This window comes from Lactuca saligna, chromosome 4 (assembly GCF_052625555.1).
Source record: "Lactuca saligna cultivar CGN05327 chromosome 4, ASM5262555v1, whole genome shotgun sequence".
Lineage (NCBI taxonomy): Eukaryota > Viridiplantae > Streptophyta > Magnoliopsida > Asterales > Asteraceae > Lactuca > Lactuca saligna.
Window position 1 is genome coordinate 95,086,121 of NC_136420.1, and position 24,915 is coordinate 95,111,035.

The 24,915-nt window shown below is 34.9% G+C and overlaps 1 protein-coding gene across 2 annotated transcripts; it reads right to left on the reverse strand.

Moving 5' to 3' along the window:
* Window positions 1-16,213: 16,213 nt before the first annotated feature.
* On the reverse strand, window positions 16,214-17,273 carry LOC145038699 (syntaxin-61-like). 2 transcript variants are annotated; one of them, XM_078986978.1, is made up of 5 exons: window positions 17,175-17,273; window positions 17,024-17,095; window positions 16,701-16,797; window positions 16,506-16,624; window positions 16,214-16,415 (listed from the first exon to the last, which is right to left on the reverse strand). In XM_078986978.1, exons 3-5 carry the CDS (start codon window positions 16,705-16,707, stop codon window positions 16,287-16,289), a joined length of 255 nt encoding a protein of 84 aa, XP_078843104.1. In that variant the 5' UTR covers window positions 16,708-16,797; window positions 17,024-17,095; window positions 17,175-17,273; the 3' UTR covers window positions 16,214-16,286. The 2 variants fall into 2 exon arrangements, with proteins under 2 accessions (XP_078843104.1, XP_078843103.1); XM_078986977.1 differs by having other exon boundaries at window positions 16,894-17,095.
* Between the last annotated feature and the right edge of the window lie 7,642 nt (window positions 17,274-24,915).

Consider the following 24,915-nt stretch of genomic DNA (forward strand, 5'->3'; position numbering starts at 1 on the left):
GCTGGTTTATCAAGAGCATGTGTGAGTTTTGTTCTGAACGCCATTGGAACTTTGACTTTAGAATCACCCACCATTCCGAATTTTGCCAGTAAGGTCTTTATGAAGGCTTCTTGATTAATGAAAATACCTTCTGAACATTGTCTTATATTCAAGCCAAGAAAAAAGTTAATTTTACCCATCGAACTCATTTCAAATTTAGTTTCCATTAGCTTTCAAAATTCAGCTTTTAAGTTGGGATTAGTAGATCCGAAAATCATGTCATCAATGTAATTCTGAACAATCAGCAGATGGTTACGATTCAGAGTTTCCTATCATGCCCTCGATGTTTGTAAGAGACCATATACTGCTTTATCCAGAACATAGCAATGATTCAGATATTTTTCATTCAAAAACCCAGTTGGTTGTTCAACATAGACGGTTTCTTCCAGTTCACTATTCAAAAATGCACGCTTCACATTCATTTGATATACATCAAATTTTGTGTGAGGTGCATAGGCGAGAAAAATCTGAACATATTTCAGTCTAACATCGGCGCAAATGTCTTCTCGTATTCGATTCCATCTTCGTGACAATACCCTTTAACTACCAATCTTACCTTGTTTCGAATTACATTTCCCTCTTTATCCATCTTGTTCCTAAATACCCATTTCATTCTGACAACAGAAGCATCCTTCAGAGTTAGAATCAATCTCCGTACTTTATTTCGTTCAAATTCTTTGTATTCTTTCTGCATTTCTTTAACCCAATCTTCATGATCAAAAGCAATTTTCTCAATTTTAGGCTCTATTTTAGAAATGAAAGAATTAAACATGCAAAATTCCAAATTTGAAAACAATGCAGTTTGTTTCGGTTTTTGTTGAGCCCTTGTAAGAACTCTTGAAGATGTGTTTCCGATCACTTGAGATTGCGGATGATCTTTAGTCCATTTGGACATGGGAGGATAATTCTGATCATATGTGGGATCTATTTCAGCATACACTTGAGATTGTCCTTGGCCTTTGATTATGAGGAAATGGCTTCCTTAGGCTCATCAAACAAATTTAGAAATTCATCATATAAATTTATAAGAGGAATTGTCATGGAATTTGTTGACGGAAATATTACCCCAGACCGACAATCTTCTTTCTGATATCTCTTCATGTAGTTGTCATCAAAGGTGAGATAGTAGGTTTCTTTAATTTTTCTTGATTTCTTATTTGGAACTGTATATACCTTTGGAGTTAAAGAATAACCAATAAAAATTCCTTCGTCTGCCTTCACATCGAATTTGTTCTGATGTTCTTTAGAGTTGAAAAGAAAGCACCTGGAACCAAACACATGAAATAATTTAGCATTAGGTTTCCTACTGTTTAAAATCTCATAAGGAGTAATCAAAAATATCTTGTGAACATAGGAACGGTTCATTGTGAAGAAAGCAATTGCAATAGTCTCAGCCCAAAAATATAGATAAAGATTTGTAAATGATAACATCGTCCTTGTAGCTTCGCAAAGAGAGTGGTTTTGTCTTTTAACTACACCATTCTTCTGTGGAGTGTAGGGCGAAGAGAAATTGTGATCAATCCCTCTTCTAGTTAAGAATTCTTCAAATGCTTGGTTTTTGAATTCCGAACCGTTTTCACTACTAATTTTCCAAACAAGCTTTCATAATGAATCTCAACCCACTTGATGAAATCTATCATCTTCGGAGTGGCATCTAATTTCTGTGTAAGAAAGAACACCTATGTAAATCTAGAAAAATCATCAACAATAACCAGAACATATTTTTTAACACAATACTTTTGATGGATGATGGACCACATAGATCAATTTGCAATAATTCCAGTGGGTCAATGATTTTGGTATTGATGATGGTTGAGTGACTCTTCCTGCTTTATTTTTCGAGCTCACAGGCAACACATAAATGTTCCTTCTCAAATTGCAGCAGAGGTAGACCATAAAGAAAATCACCAATGACAAGCTTGTTTATATCCTTGAAGTTCGGATGGGAAAGCCTTCTATGCCATAGCCAACTATCATCCGAAGCTTTCGTAAGCAAGAAAATAGATGGCTTCCCTTTGATTGGATTCGAATTCAGAGGATACATCTCTCCCTTCCTTTTGGACTTTAGAAGCACTTCCTTAGATTTATTTTCAATTATCTCCAAACCATCTTCATCAAACGATACCTTTAGTCTTGTACCTACAACTAATTGCGAAACACTTATTAGATTGTGTCGAGGCCCTCGACATATGCTACCTTACAAATATAGAATTTGCCATTCGTAATCATTCCCTATCCTTTTATCTCTCTAGTGGCGTTGTGTCCAAACTTCACTCTACCACCATACTTTAAAGATATAAGCTTGGTAACTCTTTTCTTCTCCTAGTCATGTGACAAGAACAGCCGCTATCGATATACAATTCTGAATCATACTATACGTCATGCATAACCTGCAAAAATTAGATAGAATTAGGAACCGAAACCATGATGGGTCCTTGTGAGGATTTGATTTGAATAGGAAATATCTTAGTTTTATCAACCCAAAATGATTTTATTTTCAAAACATGATTCTTCCCATTATCGATTTTGAAAGCTTCCACTTTGTTATCATAAAGATTAATTTCAACAAAATCATATTTTCGTTGAATATATTCTTTGATTTTAGTGCCATTCCTTTTGAAAATGCTTTTTCCTTCTTTTTCAAATTTGCTTCGTTTTACTTATCCGAACCAAACGATTGCGGCTTAAAGCTAAGAGCCAAGAAAGATGCCTGCTTTGGCATAGGGATCCTCTGTTTTCTTTATGCCTAGTGGGCTTGTGATTTCCGTGAGAGTAATCTTTGGTTCCGAAACAACTTTACTTTTACCCTTAAAATATTTAGAGTTGTTGAGAGGTTTTGAAAACTGTGTTTGTGGAGAACACTTTGATTTTGGCTTTTCAATTTGTTTTGAAACTTGTGATTTTGGAGAAAATTTTGAATTTGATTTCGGAATGTGAGAAGAATCCACTTTTTGATTAGAAGATCGTTCTGAATTGTCATAACTTTGATTTGAATTCTTACTTTTCCAAAAACGCTTTCTTTCTTTCAAATTCTTCCTATATCTAGCATTCATGTGTCTTTTCTTAGCAATATGTTCTTCAGCAAACTTATGAATGTTAGATTTCCGTTTTTCTTTTCTGATAGGTGTTTCGTGCTGTTCTGAAGAGGTCTCACTTGAAACATCTTTTGGGCCACTAGGCCCTGCCTTATCGTAACAAAGGTCCACACGATTCAATGGTTCTGAAACATATTTTCCTTTTGTTTTCAAGGAGGTCATTTCAGAAAGACCTTTTGTTTTTCCTCCACATTGTCTATTGGCGTGGACCAAAAGAATTCATCACATCCATTCGCATTATCATTATCAACCAGGGATGTTAGTTCTGAAGTATCATTTTTGTTTAGTCCTATTTTAACAAAAACCTGATTTGGTACACTTTGGACCTTAGGAAAAACAGTTGTCTTTTCTATCAAAATGTTAGAACCTTTGTTTTCAACTATTCGAACAAATTTGATTGTGTTTTTAGAAATTAAATTTTTTTAGGTTCATCAACATTTTGCACAAAATGGAACAATCATTTTCATCCTCTATAGAAATTTCACTAATATCACATTCATCAAATTCACAAACATTTTCGGAATTAAAAGTATTTTCTGAATTCAATTTCTTGCATAATGAGTTAAATTTTTCCATAGTATTGATAGTTCTTATTTATAAGTACATAATAATGACTTGTGACTATCAATATAAGTTACACTGAAAGAATTAGAGTGTAGCTTAACTTAAAGAGTTTTCTTCTAACCAATGTCCGGAAATCGCACTGGTAGAGTTCCGACGTGATAGCTACTGGATGTTGGGCTTCTACAGATCATTGAAGTGACTAAAATACCCTAAATACTAAGGATAATTTGGACCAAAGTTGAGAGAATTCGAGAAAGAAAGAATTCGAGGTGTAGGAAGAAGAATGAAAAAATGTTGCAATTTATAGGTTGGATCTAGCACTTACGCACCGCACACACGGTTGATGTTCTTGGTCTGGTACGGTGCCACATGTCGGATTCTGTCTGGTGCTTCATGGCCTCTTCTGGAAGCATGCGCGTTGCACATGTGCACACACGCCTGCTGATTTTCTAATTTTCAAAATTGTGTATCTTCTACATGCAAGCTCTGTTTTTTATGTTTTTTATATCCACGTATAGCTATTGATGGGATCTAGAACTTTCGTTTAGACTATATCGGCTAAGATGTAATTTATTTATTTTATGCAGACATACACTGTTAAAGCCCGTATAAAATGCATAACTTTTTCATCTGGCGTCCGTTTTCAATTGTCTTTATATCGTTAAATGCACATTAACGGGATCTTGAATTCTCATTTAAATCATTATGCTAAAAATTGACCGATCTAAAATTCAACTTCCGTTTCTGCATTGTTGCGTTGAAACTTTGAAAAATCATAACTTTCTCTCACGAAATTATATTTCGACATTCTCTATATGCATCCTCACAGTTTGACGACTATTATAAATTTAATTTAGACCACTAAGTCTAAAAAGTAATTTTTCAAAAATTTAATTTTTACAACGCATAGTGCGGTGCAAGTGAATCGAAAGTTCGATGACACATAACTTCTTCACACGAATTTGCATTTCAGCGTTCTTTATATTTTCGGAATTCTTATTACGAATACTTCATCTTTCATCAAGGATATCCAACCTATTTATTATTCTATTTTAGATGCGTATTTTATTTATATTTTAGTATATCGTTTTATGCACGTATATTACATATAATTACATATGAGTCACATAGTACTCAAATAATTTACTTAATTTATTTCATAAACGGTTAAAACTACTGAGAAACACAGACGTTACATATGACATACTTAAATGAATTGCAGAGTAAATTTAAAAACAAAATAAATAAGTTGTATGTATATCCATATTCACATTATTTTTTAAATGTGCATATGCACAAAAAATATTTATATGCATCAAAAAATGTTTTTTTTTTTTTAAAAAGTTTAAATATTATTTTGGAAATATATAGAAAATACTCGGTGAATATTATTTTTCTAAAATAATATTTTTAAAATGATTTTTTTAAATATATTTTTGATGGATATTCATTTTTGTGTGTGTATATGCACCTTTAAACAAACATATGCATATACATATGAAAACAAGTTTTTTTAGAAAAAATTAATTAATTCACAATCTCAAATAGTTCACCATTGAACTCTTTTTTCTCTCTTTTCTCTCTCTTTCTTTCTCTCTCTCTCTCTCTCTATATATATATATATATATATATATATATATATATATATATATATATATATATATATATATATATATATATATATATATATATATATATATATATATAGAGAGAGAGAGAGAGAGAGAGAGAGAGAGAGGATAAGATTAAATCTTGGAGAAGTATGGAAGTATTGCAGAGACCATACATAATCAACCATACCATGAGGCATGAGTTTCAACATCAAATTGGTGGGAGCCGTTATCGTAGCATGTCATGTTCAAGTGCTGAAAAGTTAAAAAGGTTGTTAATAAACACACACAAGTGGCCATCCATCCCATCCAAGTTGATCAACATGACACATATACAGTTTGAAAACCAGAGTCTATTTTGTGTGTTTTTCGCATTATGTTGGTAGTAATTGTGATGTATTTTGGGCAAAATTTTCAATGTAATTATTATACTAAGCGAATAAATCAAGTGGTTCCCCATTCTTCTTTTTAAGAGTAAGTAAAAAGATTGTACTCTAGAGTTTTTTAGGATTACATATGTCAAAATAAATAAATGATAGACAAAAATACTAGAAACACCGTGACGGTTTTTTAGTTTTTGATCTTTAATGTCATTTATAGTTGTGTCAACTGATTACATAATAATAATAATAATAATAATAATAATAATAATAATAATAATAATAATAATAATAATAAACGACATGAGACGAAATTTAAAAGAAATCGAGATTCAAAATTCTTGTCATGTTCGTGTTAAGTGTGAAAAAACCGACTTTTGTCGTGTCTTGTTCGGGTTCAAAATTGACACAATTTAGCGGGTGTTTGTCGTATTTTTTTTGTGTTTGTCATGTTATATATGATTAAGTATGAATTAAATAAACTAATAATTATATGATGATATGTTTGTCGTCTCGTATCGTCTTTGTCGTGTTTTAATAGGCTCGTTTTTCGTATAAATGAAAATAAACACGACATCATGTTGTATCGTATTTGTATTATACAAAACTTTATCATGTCGTATTATGTTGTGTTAGATAAAATCATAACACGATTGTTTGATTTAACACCTTTTCTTATACGGTATCTTCATGACACCGGTCTTATTCAAGTATTGATGGTCTCTATATATCTTAAATGTATGTATATATAATTTATATAGTGTATTTATCAATTTCATTTATTTTTTTTGTTGATACAATTGCATATCATATGATATTTATGTAAGACGGTAGTAAACAACATATAGAATTGACCTTTTGAAAGAGATAGTCATGTGATGGGCGGGTCTAACAACAAAAAGGTGAATCAACTCCCTTATATCAAACTTCAACTTGTGTTTAAACTTACACCACATGGTTGGGAAGAAAAAGGGGGAAACATGGAAGGTGAACCAAAATCGATATACAACAATAATCTCATTTAACTACTTTATTTCTTTGATTTTCTTCACGGGTTCAAGATTTTAAAAATGAATACTTAATATTGTTTTAATGATTTTTTGATCTATACAATTATTTAATGATTTTTTGATCTATACAATTATTTTTCTTATTAGAAAAAAATAAACTAATACCTTATGCTTGTATCACAAGTTTAAAATTTTCTTTAAACCCGATCAAAGACACTTGGACCTACATATATTTGTTTCTACCTTTGCCAATGTGATATTTTATATAACCAAATTCATTGTCTTCTAGAAACATCACCATCCTAAAGAAGAACCACCACCTATCTCCATGCTTACATGCACAAGAAAAGTTGCACCCACCATCACGTTTCTTCCCAATATTCCAACAACTAACTCACTAAAAAATTCCATTTTTATATGACGCATATATTACAAAAGTTTATGTATCATTTTGTATCTTCTATTTCTTTTAAGCGGCTGACTTCTATAAAAAAGAAATCAAATAATTTTCTATTTTTTTCTCTTATCCGTCTTCTTTCTCATTAAATAAAAATAAATGTCACAATAAGGAAAAAGATTAAAAAGAGAATTAATGGATTTGACATGAAATAAGTTTTCAGTAAGAAAATTAATAGGAAATATATATATATATATATATATATATATATATATATATATATATATATATATATATATATATATATATATATTTAAGTTTTCTTTATAAAATACTATCAAACAATTAGTTGAAAAACAAGAAACTTACAAATTAATCGCCAATATAGGACATTGCACCCAGTTAATTTAAAAGAATTTCAGTCTATAAAATCTACAACCAACTGAATTAGACGGTAAAAAACAGCATTCTCCAAAATCATATTTTTATAAAACTCTTTATTCACAATATTATAGTTGTCATGTAAACTGCTTCTCAAGCTATCTTTTGGTGGTCGGAAGATTACATGAATCTATCCAAGCACACAATTTCGACACAGGAAGGAAATTCGACAGAAACAAATCAATAAATTTAAAAGTCATAATTTTGGATTTTGGAAGATGTAGATTAAATATTATTTCAACTAGAAAAAGTTACACCTACCCTTGAATAAAAGAAAACTAGAAGTTATGAAACAAAAGGATTACTATATGTAAGATAGAGAACCTCTTGGTCTGACAAAATTTTCATTGGTGAAGAAAGTTATGAAACATTGTAAATGAGAAAAAAATGTTTGGGATGATGAATAAATTATCTTGACATGTATGAAAAAACTTAAGCGGTGAACAAATTATTTTTATTTAGACGGTTAATAAATAACAAGGTTGTAAATAATGTTCGTGTAACTTGGCGACATTTTCAAGCCTCAAAGCTTTTAGGAGCCATGGCGCCTTATATCGTTTGTAAGGTGTGACTTAATGTGGAAATTTTGTGTATAATTAATAATTCTAAACATATTTTCTATTATAATTCATTTTTATATACATAAATTATTTCAGGCGACATTTTGTTAAAGCGTGTCGGCAGGTATAAGCTTTGGAGCAATTGCACATCATGACGAGTTTTTTAGAACCTTGGTAAATACAAAGATGTAAGAAGAGAGCTCGGTGATATATCATGCAGCGAGCTTAATTCAATAATATTAGGCTGGTATGCATTGAGATTTAACTTAAAGAGGAATTCCAGGTATTGATCCAAAACAATCACAATAGTTAGTAGTTCGTTTGGAACCATTAAACTTAGAGGGATTCATGATTTGATCCTCGATGAGGATATTCATAGAAGAAAATTAAAGAAGTTCCAACATTATGCTTAATACATAATCGAAGTGGTGAAGGTACGCAATAAGGGGTAATGATAGAGGAAAATCATAGTCAAGGAAAAGAGGGAAATCCAAGTGTAAAAGGTACATCACCAGTTTGAATTTCAAAGATATTTGATAATTAAAAAATCAATGCAGAAAGCATTTGTCAATAAGTGCAAGATGGGAGTCAATATGGATTCTAATTTTGATGATACCTTTATTTTTTTGTATAAAGAGTTAGATTAAATCCTAGATTATGGGTATACGAGCTACATTTCATGCAAGCCATTATCAAGAAGCATAGCAAAATTTCAAGCATTATAATTATATAGTAAGATTTGCATATAGCAAGAACCTAGATATCATTGGTGTTGGAGATGATTTTCTTAATAGAACTTTGGGTTAAATAATGGACACTAAAAAATGTCAAGTATATTTCAGATATGAAAAGGAAGTTGATATTGATAGGGAAGGTAGATGACAAAATACATCGCGTTGATTTTGGTAATCACTAATGCAAGATTATAAAAAGGAAATTTGTAGTTTACCAAAGGAAAAAGTGTGGAACTTTGTATGTGGTTGAAGTTTCATCAGATGAGGTGAACTCATTAGTTGAAGATTCAGGGGCTTCTACTTTTCGACACCAATGATTTAGACATATGAGTGAGAATGGAATAAATATATTGACTTCTAAAAGAAAATTTAATCCATGAGAAGTTTGAAAATGAGATTTTATGAGCCACATGTTCTTGGAAAACAAAATAACGTTTCCCTTTTTGAAGATAGGGCAAGCATTGAAAGTTGAGAAGCTAGAACTCACACATTTAGATGTCTACGAACCTAGATCGTTTCTTCAGAATGTGGGTCTTAGTATTATGTTACCTACCTTCATAAATTACTTAATATGGAAGGTATGAGTTTATTTTCATAAAAATAAATCTGAGTACCTTTAAGAATTTGAAGGTTGTTGTTTAGAATGAAAAAAATATCAAGATCAAGTGCTTAAAATATGATAATATGGCGAGTACAACATCAAGGATTTTAATGATTATTGTGTTGAAAAGGTGATCAAAATGTTAAAGGAAGTTCTAGAAACACATCAACATAATGTAATTTTGAAGAGCATGAGCGTTATAGAATGAAAGGGAAAAGATCATCAGATTACATGCATTACTATTAAAGATGATATTGTAATATGCAGTCAACACTGCAACCTACTTACTAAAGTACCGACCCCTAATCCTCATGTGGTTTTAAATTACAGAAGATGAATGGTGACGTCGAGAGATAATCCATTGCTCACCTAAAGGTTTTTGGAGGTGTCTCTTACACTTAGCTAAGGATATGGAAGGAGAAAAGCTAACGGTGAAGACATTGAAGTGTTTCTTTCTTGGCTATAATTAAATGAAAATAAGTACCTACTTTAGGATAACCATAACAAATGTTTATCAAAAGTCAAGAAGTGACATTTAATAAGAATATGCTTTATAAATACAATATCATTAAAGCTTAGAGTCGATGCAACAGACCTGATGGCAATACCCAAGTGGTGTTAGATTGGGATTTCGAATGAAGACATTGTGAAGGATTCCAATACCTCACATATAAGTGAGAAGGTTTGGGAAGCAGTTGAAGCACATATGTGTCTACTGAAGTTGGAGTAAGTGGGGTCAAAGTTTTAGATGAAGACAAAAAAGTTGAAGAGATTGTGATAAAAGTTACTAAGGACCACAACTTTAAGGAGTCTTCGAAAGATCAACTCATGAAATGAGACCTCAAGTTCTACACCAGCTGACAAGCACTAGAGCTCTTTAAAGTTCTGATGGAGAAGTTGAAAATTGTTAAGAATCAAAAATAATCTCAAGATAAGATGCTTAAAATATGATAACAGGGACGCGTAAAAAGACAAGGAGTTTGTTGATTATTGTGTTAAAATGGGATAATAATGTTGAAGAAAATTCTAGTAAAAACTCAACAAAAGGTGGTGCCCTCCCTCTTTGAGGTCAAGGGTTCAAGTCCCGTCGTGGACATAGGTGGAATAGGTGTTGTTAGCTTAGGAGTAGATTAGATTTGCCGGTTCAAAAAAAAGAAAAAAAAAAGAAAGAAAGGACATATAATATTGAATGAAAAGGAGAAAAGATAAGGTATGAGTTTATATACTTCAAAATAAATCTCACTACCTTGAATAACTAGAATGTTATTGAGATGAAAAATAATCTCAAGATAAGGTGCTTAAAATATGATAACAGGGACTAGTAAAAAAGACTAGCAGTTTGTTGATTATTATGTTAAAATAGGGATAATAATGTTGAAGAAAATGCTAGAAACACCTCAACAAAATGTAATTGAGGAAATTACGTATAATATTGAATGAAAGGGAGAAAAGAATGAGATTACATGTAGGATTGTCATAGATATTCTTGGCAAAGGCAACCGCCACTACAATAATAAACATAATAAACATAGGAGCCTTAACCCTCTAGGATTCAAAATTATAGAAGAGGAATGGTAAATTTGATAAATACCTCCTTGACCACCTAAAGGTCTTTTATGTGTCTCTTGTTGGTTTTTTATTCAAAATTAGTTTAAAAAACATAAGATTTTAGCAATTGAAGACTTTAATATTTTGAACAATTATAAACCAATTATAACCAACCATGGATCTTATTGAAAAGTTTTTTAAAGAAACATCAACCAAATAGGAAGAAGAAGAAAACAACCTTGGTAGACTTTGAATCCTTGAGGGAGGTTAGGAAGTGGATGAAGAATGAATGAACCTTCGAGACACCAACAATAATTTAATAGATTTAAGATGGTAGTCTTGTAAAAATCTTAAGATCTTAAGCTTTAAATTCATAACCAAAGTATAAACTTAAAGAGAGTAAAAGGGAAGTAAAAAATCCTCTAACACATTCGCAAGAAAAGAAAGACAGTGAGAGAGAGAGAGAGAGAGAGAGAGAGAGAGAGAGAGAGAGAGAGAGAGAGAGAGAGAGAGAGAGGAAGAGAGAGAGAGAGAGAGAGAGAGAGAGAGAAAGAGAGAGAGAGAGAGAGAGAATGTGTGTGTGTGTATGTGAGCATTCAAGTTTTTTTTGCATGAAAAATACTACAAGGAGATCCTTTTATGCACTCTCTTAAAGCCATAACAAGACACATGAGTTCATAACCAATTAAGCACTCATGTCATTAAAGGAGCTTGTCCCCTATGATTGAAAGTCAAACCTTACTTTTGATTAAACAAATCAAAAGACATTGTATTTTGTTCCCTATCATCTTTTATTAAAAAAAAAGGAAGATATAATTTTTATAAATTTTGTAAACCCTTTTGTAAAGTATAAACTTTGGCTTTTGGAAAATAGACAAAAGTCTTTGTAACAATCCATTTTTATTACATTTGTAGATTGTAATATAAACCATTTATTATGAAATATGAAGTAGAAATATACATTTATTTTGATTCAAAATAATCATCATATAAATGTAGAAAAGGTCGATACGATTTATGTAGATATATAGAGTGCTTAAATCTGACTTCATACGGAGAAGTTATGCTTCTTTGAAGTTTCACGATTTAACCAACAGCATATCGAAAAAAGTGAATTTTAGATAGTTTGTTATTAGCCTAAGCAATCTAAACATAATCCACATAATTCATAAAACCAAGAGCATGCATATAAAGAATGTCCAAAACTGACTTTGTATGTGGAAGTTATGATTTTTAGAAGTTTCAATACAATAGTGTGCAACACAGAAAACGAAATTAAGACCGGTCGATAGTTAGGTAAAACAATCTAAACAAGAGTTGAAGATCTCGTTGATATGATTTCATCAATATAAAGACAGTCGAGAATGGAGTCCGTATGCAAGAGTTATAAATTGTACATGGTCATCAACAATGTAATCTTCATTGACTATTAAATTTAATATCGGACGAGAATTAGCCAATAGAGTCTAAATGAAAGTCGACGTTGATAGCTACATGTGGAGATAAAAAAACGTCCAAAATGGAGCTCGTATGAGAGAGATGAGGTTTTTAGAAGACCATCAAGTTTACCCGGTTTGGGAGGGCCAGAGAGCGACACATTGTAGGCCAAGGTCCACCCAACCAACCTGTAACAACCCGAAATTTGTTCGTCGCCAAAACCCGTTCTACCCGGAAAGTCGCCGTTATCGGATTCGTTCCGTTTTCTCTTTGGAGTTAATCGTATAAACATATATGTCTATTTTATTCTAATGAGTGTCTAAATCACTCAGGAACTTATGTTATTAGCCCAAAAACATTTATTTCATGAGTTTTTATAATGTTCCCGTCGGGTGACGGAAACTCAATCGGGTGCGACCAAAAGCCGCGTTTAGCGTCGGTATCGGGTAGAATTCCACCGCGTGCAAATTTTAGGAACTATATAAACGTGTTTCAGCTTTCATTTGAAGCTTTTCCTTCTCTCACTACTCTCTCTCTAACCTCTCTCCAAAAATCCAAAGATTAAGGGTCCAAAACTCAATTTTAAGGCTTCAAATCCTTAAGGTACCTTCCTAGCTTCAATCTATAGCATGTTTAGCTTCCAAATTAGACACTAAATCATGAAATGGGACACAATGTATGAGTTTACGGCCCAGGAAGATGCCTAGGCCGTAAACACCAAAAATGATGGGTTTTCAGCCCTTAAACCCCTCCTTGACTAGTTTGGACTTTAGATATGGCTATGGTACTTCAAGATATGGACTCTAAACATGTAAAACTTGAATTTTGTGATGTTTGAAGGAGTTTACGGCCAAGGATCATTCTTGGGCCGTAAACTCATATAATTAGGGTTTTCATGCCCTTAAACCCTTCCAAATCACTTCTATGGCCTAGATATGAATTATAGGACCTTGATTCTAGCATTTGGACACTTGAAACATGAATTTTGGGGGATTTAGATGAGTTCACAGCCAAGGAGAGTGCTTGGGCCGTAAACTCCCCAAAACTTGGCATAAATCCAATTCTAAGGTGTTAGAAAGCCATCCAACACCACCAAAAGCCTTGGAATAAATCAAGGGACCAACCAAAAATACTTTGAGGGCCTAAAACACATCATTCATGGGATTTCTAAGGGTTTACGGCCAAGACTTGTTCTTGGGCCGTAAACTCCAAAATTCTTGGTGTTAGAATGCAAACTAAACACCCCTAAGGCCCTTAGATGAATTTTAGAAGTCCTTTCATGCAAGTTTTAGACCTTGAAACTCCTTGAAGCACCGTATAGAAGAGTTTACGGCCATGAGGGGGGTCTCATGGGCCGTAAACTCCATAAACACCCCAAAAGTCCCTTGCAAACTCATGATAGGCCTTGGATAAATTCTACCAATCACATGTGATTTGTTCTAGCACCATTTAACATCATTTTCTTGGGTAAATAGGGGTTTACGGCCTTGGAGCCATGCTAGGCTGTAAACTCCCATAAAGGGGGTCTATTTGATGTTTTGTAATCATTCCAAGTCCTTAAACCAAGTTTAGAAATTATCCCCTAAGTGTTAGAAGTCCAAATTGCACCATAAACCACCCATCATGAGTTTACGGCCGTAAACTCATGGGGATGGGTGTTTTGGCCGTAAAATCCCTAAAGGGGGGTGTTCCTTTGATGTCCAAACTCATTTCCCAAGTCCCTTGTATCATTCATGTCCCTAAACGCCACCCGGGTCCTTCCAAACACTTGTATCGGAGTGTTATCGCGACTTGAAGCATTTGTCCCTATCCAACAATCAATCTAAGTCCTAATTAGATACAAATGTGTATCTTTACATGATAATTAGGAACCTCGTGTGTTTACAAGTTCCGGATCAACTCTTAGCATCCAAACCGTCTCGTATCTCGTCCGGTGAGTTCATACCCCTACGGCTTTTTCACTGTTTTCAATGTTTTCAGGGGGGGAATACAAGCAAACTATAACTGTTTTCCAATCACAACATTGATGTGTTTCAAACAATATCTGACAAACCTATAAACTCTTTTACTCCTTATGTATTATGCCACTACTAGAAAAACAGCCTTTTACGACGCTCATTGCGCGTCGTAAAAGGCTCAGACGATGCGCAAATGCGCGTCAAGGAAGGCCATGTCATAAAGAGAGACGACGTGCTTTTGCGCGTCATCTACAGACGACGCGCATTTACGACGTGCAATTACGACGCGCGTTTAAGACACGCAATGCGTATCAAGGAAGGCCCTGTCATAAAGGAAGACGACACGCGTGTTAATGACACGCAATGCGTATCAAGAAAGGCCCTGTCAAGAAAGGACATGTCATAAATGAAGACGATACACATTTTTGCGTATCGTAATTTTAAATTTAAAAAAAAAAATTATTTATAGATTTACTGATTTTCAAATTAAATTTTCATTTCATGTCTCACAATACAAAAAATACAATATATTGCACAAAATTTAATGTCATATAAATAATCATTCCAATAATAGACAAATGTAACATTTCAACATTTTTTTATATAATTAACTAAATTGTTCGCCAAATTTCCTAAACTACCAACATACTTTTCTATGAAGAGCATTAACACTATTCTTTTCCATCAAAAACTTCAAACATGCATAATTAAATTAATGTTTAATCAGCTACAGGTCAATAAGGTAGATTTAAACAAAAGATTTTCATAATAGTAAGATTTTACTTACCACTGTTGTTAATGACATTGAAAGAAGCAGCCCAACAAACACCCCCTCAGAAGGATTACTACCACATAATTGTTGATATTCGATACTTTGTTACTAAATGAAACCAAAAACAAAGTTAAAAAGTAAACAAAATCAGAAGGTTTTAGTCAAACTTATAGAGGCTGTATTTCCAAATATTACTACATGACATTGATTGAACCATCTGCAGATTTACCATTTTGTCCCTATGAGATTCACTACTGAACACATTCTACAGTTTGTAAACTATATATATATATATATATATATATATATATATATATATATATATATATATATATATATATATAATCATTGTGAAAAGCAAGAAATTAGAAGTGGAATGTGATTGCATACCATCAAACTGTATAAAACACAAACAAATTAACCACTGCACATGTTAAATGAAAAAAGTAAAGCATATGATAGTAAGCAATTTAAAAAAATAGGAAAAACCTACCTGAGATTGAGAAAGAAAGGTTTGGTTCTGCTTCTTAGGTATTATTATAATGGATGAGCGGAGAGACATATATGATTCTGGTTATCCAAACATAATGGGCTCATTTTTTGGGTTGGACAAAAGAAAAGATTGCAATCTTTTTTGTCTGGTCTCAATGGACGTCAAAGTAGTACAAGTAAGCTAACTTCTGTTAATTATTATTTATTAGGTGAGGTCCAGTCTTGGACCATCTGTTGTACCATACATACAAAAATTACATATTATCCACAAATACATATTTATATATTTCAATTTTTATTATCATTAACACAATCTACTTTGAGCTTTTTGTTTTTCTTATTCATCTTTAGCATTGTAAATTCAACATCTTATTAGGACCTAAATGTTTTCCATTTGGATGACATTGTGGTAAAAATTTTAAAGTAAAAAATTATAACACAAAGGAACGAAAGTAGGATGCTATAATAAAAATACATCATCATATATGCTATTTTTTTTTGTTCAAAAAACAATTTAAGAGGTTATAAACATCTGGTAAAGGTATGCTAGATCAACCCATTGGACCTACTTTTTTAGGTATATCTATCAATAAAATATGAGTATAAAAAACAATTCATTTGGTGCTAGTAAACAAGACAAGACACTCTTTAAAATGATATATCTAAAGAAATTATAAAAGCAAAAGCATACCTGATGAGATGCATTAATTCTTGGCGCATCCCACCAAAGTTTGAACTGCTTCCGGCCACAATCACTGCTTTCTTAATATTTCCCACCTGATTGGTTAGTGGTTACATACCACACATAGAAAATAAGACTCATATCTATATTTACCAAAGTAATAAATTAAAAGATTTGTATTGTACCTGAATCGGAGCAGTAGTGGTCCACTTCCTTCGCTTTTCAAGTTCCACTTGTTTTATACCATACAAAGAAGGGTCTCTAGCAGCTACAAAAATAGTCTTTTCCAGCTCATCCACCTTCCCTATCACAAAAATTCATTTTCAGAACTCAAAACTGATTTCATCTTTCTTAATTTGTCTTGTATTTCAGATACATACCTGCCATTCAATGCTCTCGCAATTGGAAAGGAGTTCCTTTCTCAGCCAGGATTGCTCCCCGCTGACGCGTTCCCATTCATGAAAGCTGCCCTGGAGGCTATCAATCAAAAAATAAATGATTATAAGATGATAAAACACTAACATACTTTCCCTGTACCAGGAGGATCGTAGAGAAGAACAGCAGAGGGCTTACGTAGCCCAGATGAAAACAAATCTTTATGCAGAAAGGGGAGTTGTAAATGCATTACCAATATGTCACAACTTATGCCAAAGCTTACAACAACCAACTGGAATTCAAGATTCCATTCCTATGTAGTATGTACCTGAACTGTATAAAGAATAGATTTTTTCACATCTTCCAGCTCACCAACATCCTCCCACTTAACATTAGCGACCTACACACACATACACAAATCAAACTTATTACCCTGTAGAATAGATGTAATGCCACCAACCATTTTTTATTTTACACACCTTGGGATTCCCCAAAGCCGATGCATTCCTTTTGTTTGACCGCTCCAAAGCTTTGACCATGAATTCTTTGTTGTCACCCAACTTCTCAAAGCTACTGCCATTAATATGAATCAAACTTGAACTAGCATCAGCAACTAAAGCCCTAATATCCCTTGGCATGAAACCAAAAGTCTGTCCAAACATATCTTTTACAACATCCTCTTTACAAGTCTGCAAGGAGCATACATCATTCTTTAGATTTTAAGATAAATATATGTATACAGTAAAATGTTCTTATTCTTATTCTTACTTACATATGGAACCAATTTAGGGATAAGGTGAAGTGACTGGGATAGCATTTCCACTCTCTGGTCTTCGGTCAAACCTCCCATTTTCGTTTCATGGCTGAAACAACGCCTAATTGTAGGTGGCAACCCTTCAGAGTTATCAGCAGCTGCAACTAGCAGCACAAGATGGGTATTAACCGTGTTCATATGCTGCATAATGAGAGTAAAATAATGAGCAACCAATAGATAATTGACATGTTTTTATGGCAGAAATCATCATCTCAAAACATCAACCTCTGCTTCTTCTTCTTCATCTTCATAATCATCATCTTGTCTAAATGGCTCGGTGAATTCCCTAATGACAGATGCAACTTCAGAATTCATACCAACTTGATCATTTTGTGAACCATCATTAGAGCTCAAATTGCCGAAAGCTTCAAAATTTCTGAAGAAGAAGCCCTAAGCAGCTGCATATCCATGAACCATAACAAGAGTTAGTGAATCCTCCTTGCTGTCGAAGGTGAAAATGTTGATAAATCTTGGTTCATTGCGGAACAACGAAAACTGAGATGCATGGAGTGTGTGCAACTGTTAACAAATTATCAGAATGGGATTGAGAAGCAGAAAAGTACGGGGGGACGATCTCGCACCTAAGAAATCAAACAAGAATGAGAATAAGGGATAAGGAACAAAGAATACCTGAGATGCATAAAGAGTAAAACTGGGGATCGTGGAATGAAGAGGAGATCGCGGTCTCCTCCATAGGGATTTGAACGAACCCTAACAAATCAACTCCGAAAATATAGGCATCTTTCACTTAGATCGATTGAAGATAATGAAATCGACTGGAGACATTGAAGCGAACAATTGAAGATAGTTGAAGAGATAAGAGTATAACAATATCAAGAAATATTACCTAAAACTTTGAATCAACAATGCCATGAAATCGAACCGGAGGGTGAAGAAGGTGCGACTTCATCCAAGTTCTCATCGTCTGAATCAATTAGGGATTTAAATCTGGGTTTTTTTCTATTGGGCGTTTTAGGGATGATGTGCTAGGGTTTTTCCAGGATGATGAGTTAGGTAGGGTTCAAAATCGAATTGAAATATCGGGGCTTTATATGAATGAATGAAATATGAAACAGCAATTTGATTTTCATGTTAAATATTTTCCGAATGAATAAGAAGATGATTATGGTGAAAGAGAAGGGTGGAGAGAAAGGTAGGAGAAAAGTAGAATGTGTGGATTGATTTCATGAGGGTTGACCCACTCATCATTGTTAGCTTCCATCCCTAAAGTCACCGGTGTGGCGTCTATTTTCTTTGGAGCCACCGTCGCTGCCATATTCTTTCCCTCAAGCCAGAATCTCTGCGAAGATCAATGAGATGAGACAACATTTGTTGCAGCCATGGAAGATCTCTACGAAATTGCAGATTGGGTTTTAGGTTAGAGAAAGAGAGAAAGAGAGAAAGCGAGAGAGAGAGAGAGGGGGGGGAGACGAAGACCCTAGGCTTCTTTCTTGGTAATTGGAATAGGAGGCGGGGTTTTAATTTTTGAGATTTCATTTCCCGCTTGAAACGCGTGTTTCATTAAAAAAATATAAAGCGACACACTTACATGACGCACATCTTATGAAAGGCATCCTCCGTATTTCTTTTTTTTTTTCTTTTCTGACACTAATTTTAGGGCGCGCACAAAAAGCACATCCTCTATCCTTCAAATTTTAGAAGAGATGACATTATTTTTGGGGCACACACTTTTGCGTATCGTAAATCACCGCGTGTCATTGTTTGCGCGTCATTAAAGGTCTTTTTTCTAGTAGTGTGCTGAGCATAAGGAATGACTATTCGATTTCAACTAAATGGATTTTAGTTAAGGAAACAATCAAACTAATCAAATTATTATGGGAATAATTTGGGGGTCTTTACTATTCTTTCTATCGTATACTGATGTCTATATCAAGTGATTAGATAAACTATGTCTGATTCAGTTTATCTCCGTATCATTTTAATGTATTGTTAGATAATTTCATGTATGTATCTATACTTTACTGTATTATGTTTCATAATCTTCTGTATATCGATATCTTACAAGAACCCTGTGAATAGTTTAGTACTAGTTTGTAAGATAGTCACTACCCTTTATGGATGATCAGTAAATCCTCCCCAAAAGTGTAACCAGAGTCTCCTGGAGGGAGAGCACGAAATTTGTGAATAGATCTATTCGGGACTGACAATCCCACACCTTAACTGCTAGCTACAGTTAGGCGGGCACGCCTAGGGTGACAAATTTCTGGATATCGTTCGACGTCTGACAAACGTCAAGGAGGTCACGTTGTCGTATTAGTATGGTTACCCGACTCACAATATGTATTAATACCAGCTTATTCACAGTTTGGGTTCAGAAACTATATCTCGTTCGGGATAGTGATCCCATGGTTTTGCATCTATATTTTATATCTCTTTCGGGATTGTGATCCCATGGTATTGTTTCTAGATCTCTTTCGGGATAGTAATCCCATGGTATTATCAAACTATTTTATATCTATGTCCTATACGGGAGAGTGATCCCATGGTTTATATCTAAATCTCTTTCGGGATAGTGATCCCATGGTATTAACCAAACTATTTTGTATCTAGTTCGAGATAGTGATCCCATGGTTTTATGCTTATAACTTATACGGGATGTCTTTCTCCATGGTCTTTAACTATATCTTATACGGGATAGTGATCCCATGGTTTTGTATCTAAAACTTATACGGGATAGTGATTCCATGGTTTTCTAAATCTATATCTTATACGGGATAATGATCCCAAGGTTTTGTATCTATAACTTATACGGGATAGTGATCCCATGGTTTTCTAAATCTATATCTTATACGGGATAATGATCCCAAGGGTTTGTATCTATATCTTATACGGGATAGTGATCCCATGGTTTTCCAAATCTGTATCTTATTCGGGATAGTGATCCCATGGCTTCAATCTATATTTACATATATACATCAACTTATCTCGTGTTTAGTCCGGGATGATAGTACCATGATCTTAAACCTGCACTTTCAGATGTGTCAAACTATCTTATATGTCTTTCGGGATAGTGATCCCAAGATTTTCATTATATAGTTTTGGGTGTTAAACTATACTTTGTGTTATACAACCGATCTTACAATTAGGAAAATATGGGATTTTCCTGGGGAAAAATACAATACATAATCGAATTGGTAACCAATGATAACTTAACCAACTTCACATAAGAAAATATGGGATTTTCTTGGATAACAAATCTTTTCGGAAACTAAAGGAAATTGATACATTTTCATAAACCAAAACCGCTTATGAACTCACCAGCTTTATGCTGATTTTCAAACCGCTTGTATTCTCAGGTCCAAGTTAGACAGGTACCCGGTGATCTCTTTTGATGAAGACGGAGTGCGTGGAAGACTCGTCTCAACTTTTGTTAATATGATGCATATGTATAACTTGTATAACTTTACTTTTGAACAAATGTAAACTTTCATATATATGCAATGTAATGTTTGTTTATTGTGATTACTATGTACATTGGATTTGATACACAACTTGGAGTCAACCCCGGGGATGTTTCCGCCTTTGGTTTTCGGGGTGTGATAGATTGGTATCAGATCCCTTGTTTATAGTGAACAGAGTATACCAAACCTTACATGGTATAAAACTATAAACACTAAAGGGCCTCAGTGCTCTGAATTAAAAGTATCTTCAAAACTACAAGTATTTTCAAAAGTATACAAGTATACCGAACCGCCGAAATCCGTAACTACAAGTAGAACAAAACATAAGTAAATGGGTGTTGTACACTGCGGTTAAACCTGGGCAGTTATGTAGTCGTGTCTAGGGTCAATATAGCCTGGCCAACTATATTCATTCGAGACACGGCCAACATGTGCTTGGGAGTGACTCTGGTACGCAGCATGCCTAAAACTTACCTAACATTCCAAACAACGAATCGTCACTGCAGCGCAACCATGAAATACTATGGGAGTATTTCTCGAGCCAATACTTCGTAGAAAATCCTCGTATACGCGATGTTACTTGATCATTCCACTAGAGATAAAATGTTTTGTTTTGATAACTCCTTCCTGCTTTATCGCTTAGTATGATGCTATATATGTCTTGATGAGATATCCCTTGTTCAATATCTCTTGATTCAATTCAGAGGACTTATAATCCTATCTTTCCTGATCTTTTTAGATCAAGATGCCTCTGAGAAAGAGACCCAGCTCGAAGAACAACGATAATCCTCCTCCGCCACCATCTTCTCCTCAATTTGATCTCGCATCACTTCAAACAGTTCTGACTGCTGCAATGGTGGCAGCTATGTCTCAAATGAATCCCGGTGGCTCCGGAGGTGGTCCCCAACACCAAAATCCAGAAGACAGCCAGGAACACCGAAGAGGGGGTTCCTACAAAGACTTCATGAACGTGAAGCCCACAACCTTTGATGGCACTGGAGGTGTCATTTCCTTGACTCGATGGTTCGAGAAAATCGAGTCAATCTTCGAAATATGTGCCTGTTCGGAGTCTGACAAAGTCAAGTTTGCCGCCTGCACTTTCCTTGATAAAGCCTTGACTTGGTGGAACGGCCGAGTCAAATCCTTAACCTTACCCGTAGCAAATTCCCTGGGTTGGGAAGCTATGAAGGAGCTTCTGCTTTCAGAATATTGTCCTCGAGGCGAAATTCAGAAACTGGAACACAAACTCTAGAACCTTAAGATGAAGGGTTCCAATATAACAGCTTATACTTCAAGATTCGATGACCTGGCATTACTCTGTCCGGGAATGGTTACCCCGGAGAGTAAAAAGATCGAGAGATTCATCTGGGGATTGACCCAGCCAACAAAAGGGAATGTCTTGGCTACGAAGCTAGACACGTACGACAGCGCTAAATGTTTTGCGAAAATCTTGATCGATCACGAAGACAATTTAGATGAGGAAACTACCACTCCCGAGTCAGACACAAGTGGAGGTGAAAGCAAAAAGAAATCTCGGAACAAGCGAAAGGCCCCGAGTACGAAAGGGTCTTCCAAGAAACAGCAAACGGTAGCAGTCTATGCTGCTACTGCCCCTATTGCTGTCTCAGCTGTCGGTTCTACAGCCCAAACTCCCACCAGTGGATACACTGGCAGTCTTCCTTGGTGTGGTAAGTGCAACTACCATCACCGCATTCCTGGTCCATGTCGCGAAAGGAGCTGCGACAACTGTGGCAAGAAGGGCCATCTGTCTCGAACCTGCAGAAAACCAGCCAAATCAACAAACCAATCATCGGGAGCAGGAATCAGCCCAACCTGCTACAATTGTGGTGAAGCAGGGCACTTCAAAAGGAATTGCCCCAAAGCAACTACCACCACTGATCCCTCTGTCGCCGCAGGTATACTTCTCTTTGATAACTCTTATACCTGCAACTTTTTTTTTTTCGATTCCCGTGTTTGGAAGGAAACCTGTTATCTATCTATTCGAATGTTTTCTAAGCTCAATTCCTCGTATGCGATCGAAATGTGCATCATCGAGACGACTAACCAATGAGATGGAGAACACTAACTTCGTACCTATAGATTGAATCCTCGGTCCAGAGGACTATTCTATTCCATTCGGTTAAATGGGAAACCTTTCGCGATAATACTTTGATGCTACGTTTAACATGGAATGACGGAGTCTCATTCATGTTGTTATCCTGGTTTCGAGAGGGTCACCCGTCTATATCTCTTCCTCGACCTAACTCTCATGATCTTCAACATCGAACTTTCGTATTGTTTCATGCTTTAAAACTCAAGAGTTTTCCTGGTACGAATTACCACATTCCTCGTTTCTGTGATCATCGAGAAACGAGAAGTTAGTAGCATTTTCTACTAAATATCTGTCCCGAAGAGTTTCCGGGAATTTCATTCGAACGTCTAAAGTTTAATTCCACATCGTATGTTTCAAAATCTTTGTAGAGACCCGATTCCACTTGAGAAAGTGATGATCCAAAATATCGAATCCATTCGAGTTTCATTTCAAACTCATGATCTATGTCCTATTCTTTGAATTTCAGGACGAAATTCCCTCCAACGGGGGGATAATGTAACAACCCGAAATTTGTTCGTCGCCAAAACCCGTTCTACCCGGAAAGTCGCCGTTATCGGATTCGTTCCGTTTTCTCTTTGGAGTTAATCGTATAAACTTATATGTTTATTTTATTCTAATGAGTGTCTAAATCACTCAGGAACTTATGTTATTAGCCCAAAAACATTTATTTCATGAGTTTTTATAATGTTCCCATCGGGTGACGGAAACTCAATCGGGTGCGACCAAAAGCCGCGTTTAGCGTCGGTATCGGGTAGAATTCCACCGCGTGCAAATTTTAGGAACTATATAAACGTGTTTCAGCTTTCATTTGAAGCTTTTCCTTCTCTCACTACTCTCTCTCTAACCTCTCTCCAAAAATCCAAAGATTAAGGGTCCAAAACTCAATTTTAAGGCTTCAAATCCTTAAGGTACCTTCCTAGCTTCAATCTATAGCATGTTTAGCTTCCAAATTAGACACTAAATCATGAAATGGGACACAATGTATGAGTTTACGGCCCAGGAAGATGCCTAGGCCGTAAACACCACAAATGATGGGTTTTCAGCCCTTAAACCCCTCCTTGACTAGTTTGGACTTTAGATATGGCTATGGTACTTCAAGATATGGACTCTAAACATGTAAAACTTGAATTTTGTGATTTTTGAAGGAGTTTACGGCCAAGGATCATTCTTGGGCCGTAAACTCATATAATTAGGGTTTTCATGCCCTTAAACCCTTCCAAATCACTTCTATGGCCTAGATATGAATTATAGGACCTTGATTCTAGCATTTGGACACTTGAAACATGAATTTTGGGGGATTTAGATGAGTTCACAGCCAAGGAGAGTGCTTGGGCCGTAAACTCCCCAAAACTTGGCATAAATCCAATTCTAAGGTGTTAGAAAGCCATCCAACACCACCAAAAGCCTTGGAATAAATCAAGGGACCAACCAAAAATACTTTGAGGGCCTAAAACACATCATTCATGGGATTTCTAAGGGTTTACGGCCAAGACTTGTTCTTGGGCCGTAAACTCCAAAATTCTTGGTGTTAGAATGCAAACTAAACACCCCTAAGGCCCTTAGATGAATTTTAGAAGTCCTTTCATGCAAGTTTTAGACCTTGAAACTCCTTGAAGCACCGTATAGAAGAGTTTACGGCCATGAGGGGGGTCTCATGGGCCGTAAACTCCATAAACACCCCAAAATTCCCTTGCAAACTCATGATAGGCCTTGGATAAATTCTACCAATCACATGTGATTTGTTCTAGCACCATTTAACATCATTTTCTTGGATAAATAGGGGTTTACGGCCTTGGAGCCATGCTAGGCCGTAAACTCCCATAAAGGGGGTCTATTTGATGTTTTGTAATCATTCCAAGTCCTTAAACCAA

Bases quoted from the DNA above. Each gene is read 5' to 3' on its own strand.
- LOC145038699 (XM_078986978.1), bottom strand. The intron at 16,416-16,505 runs GTACAATACAAA...CTAACCAATCAG, and splicing joins CCACTACTGCTCCGATTCAG to GTGGGAAATATTAAGAAAGC.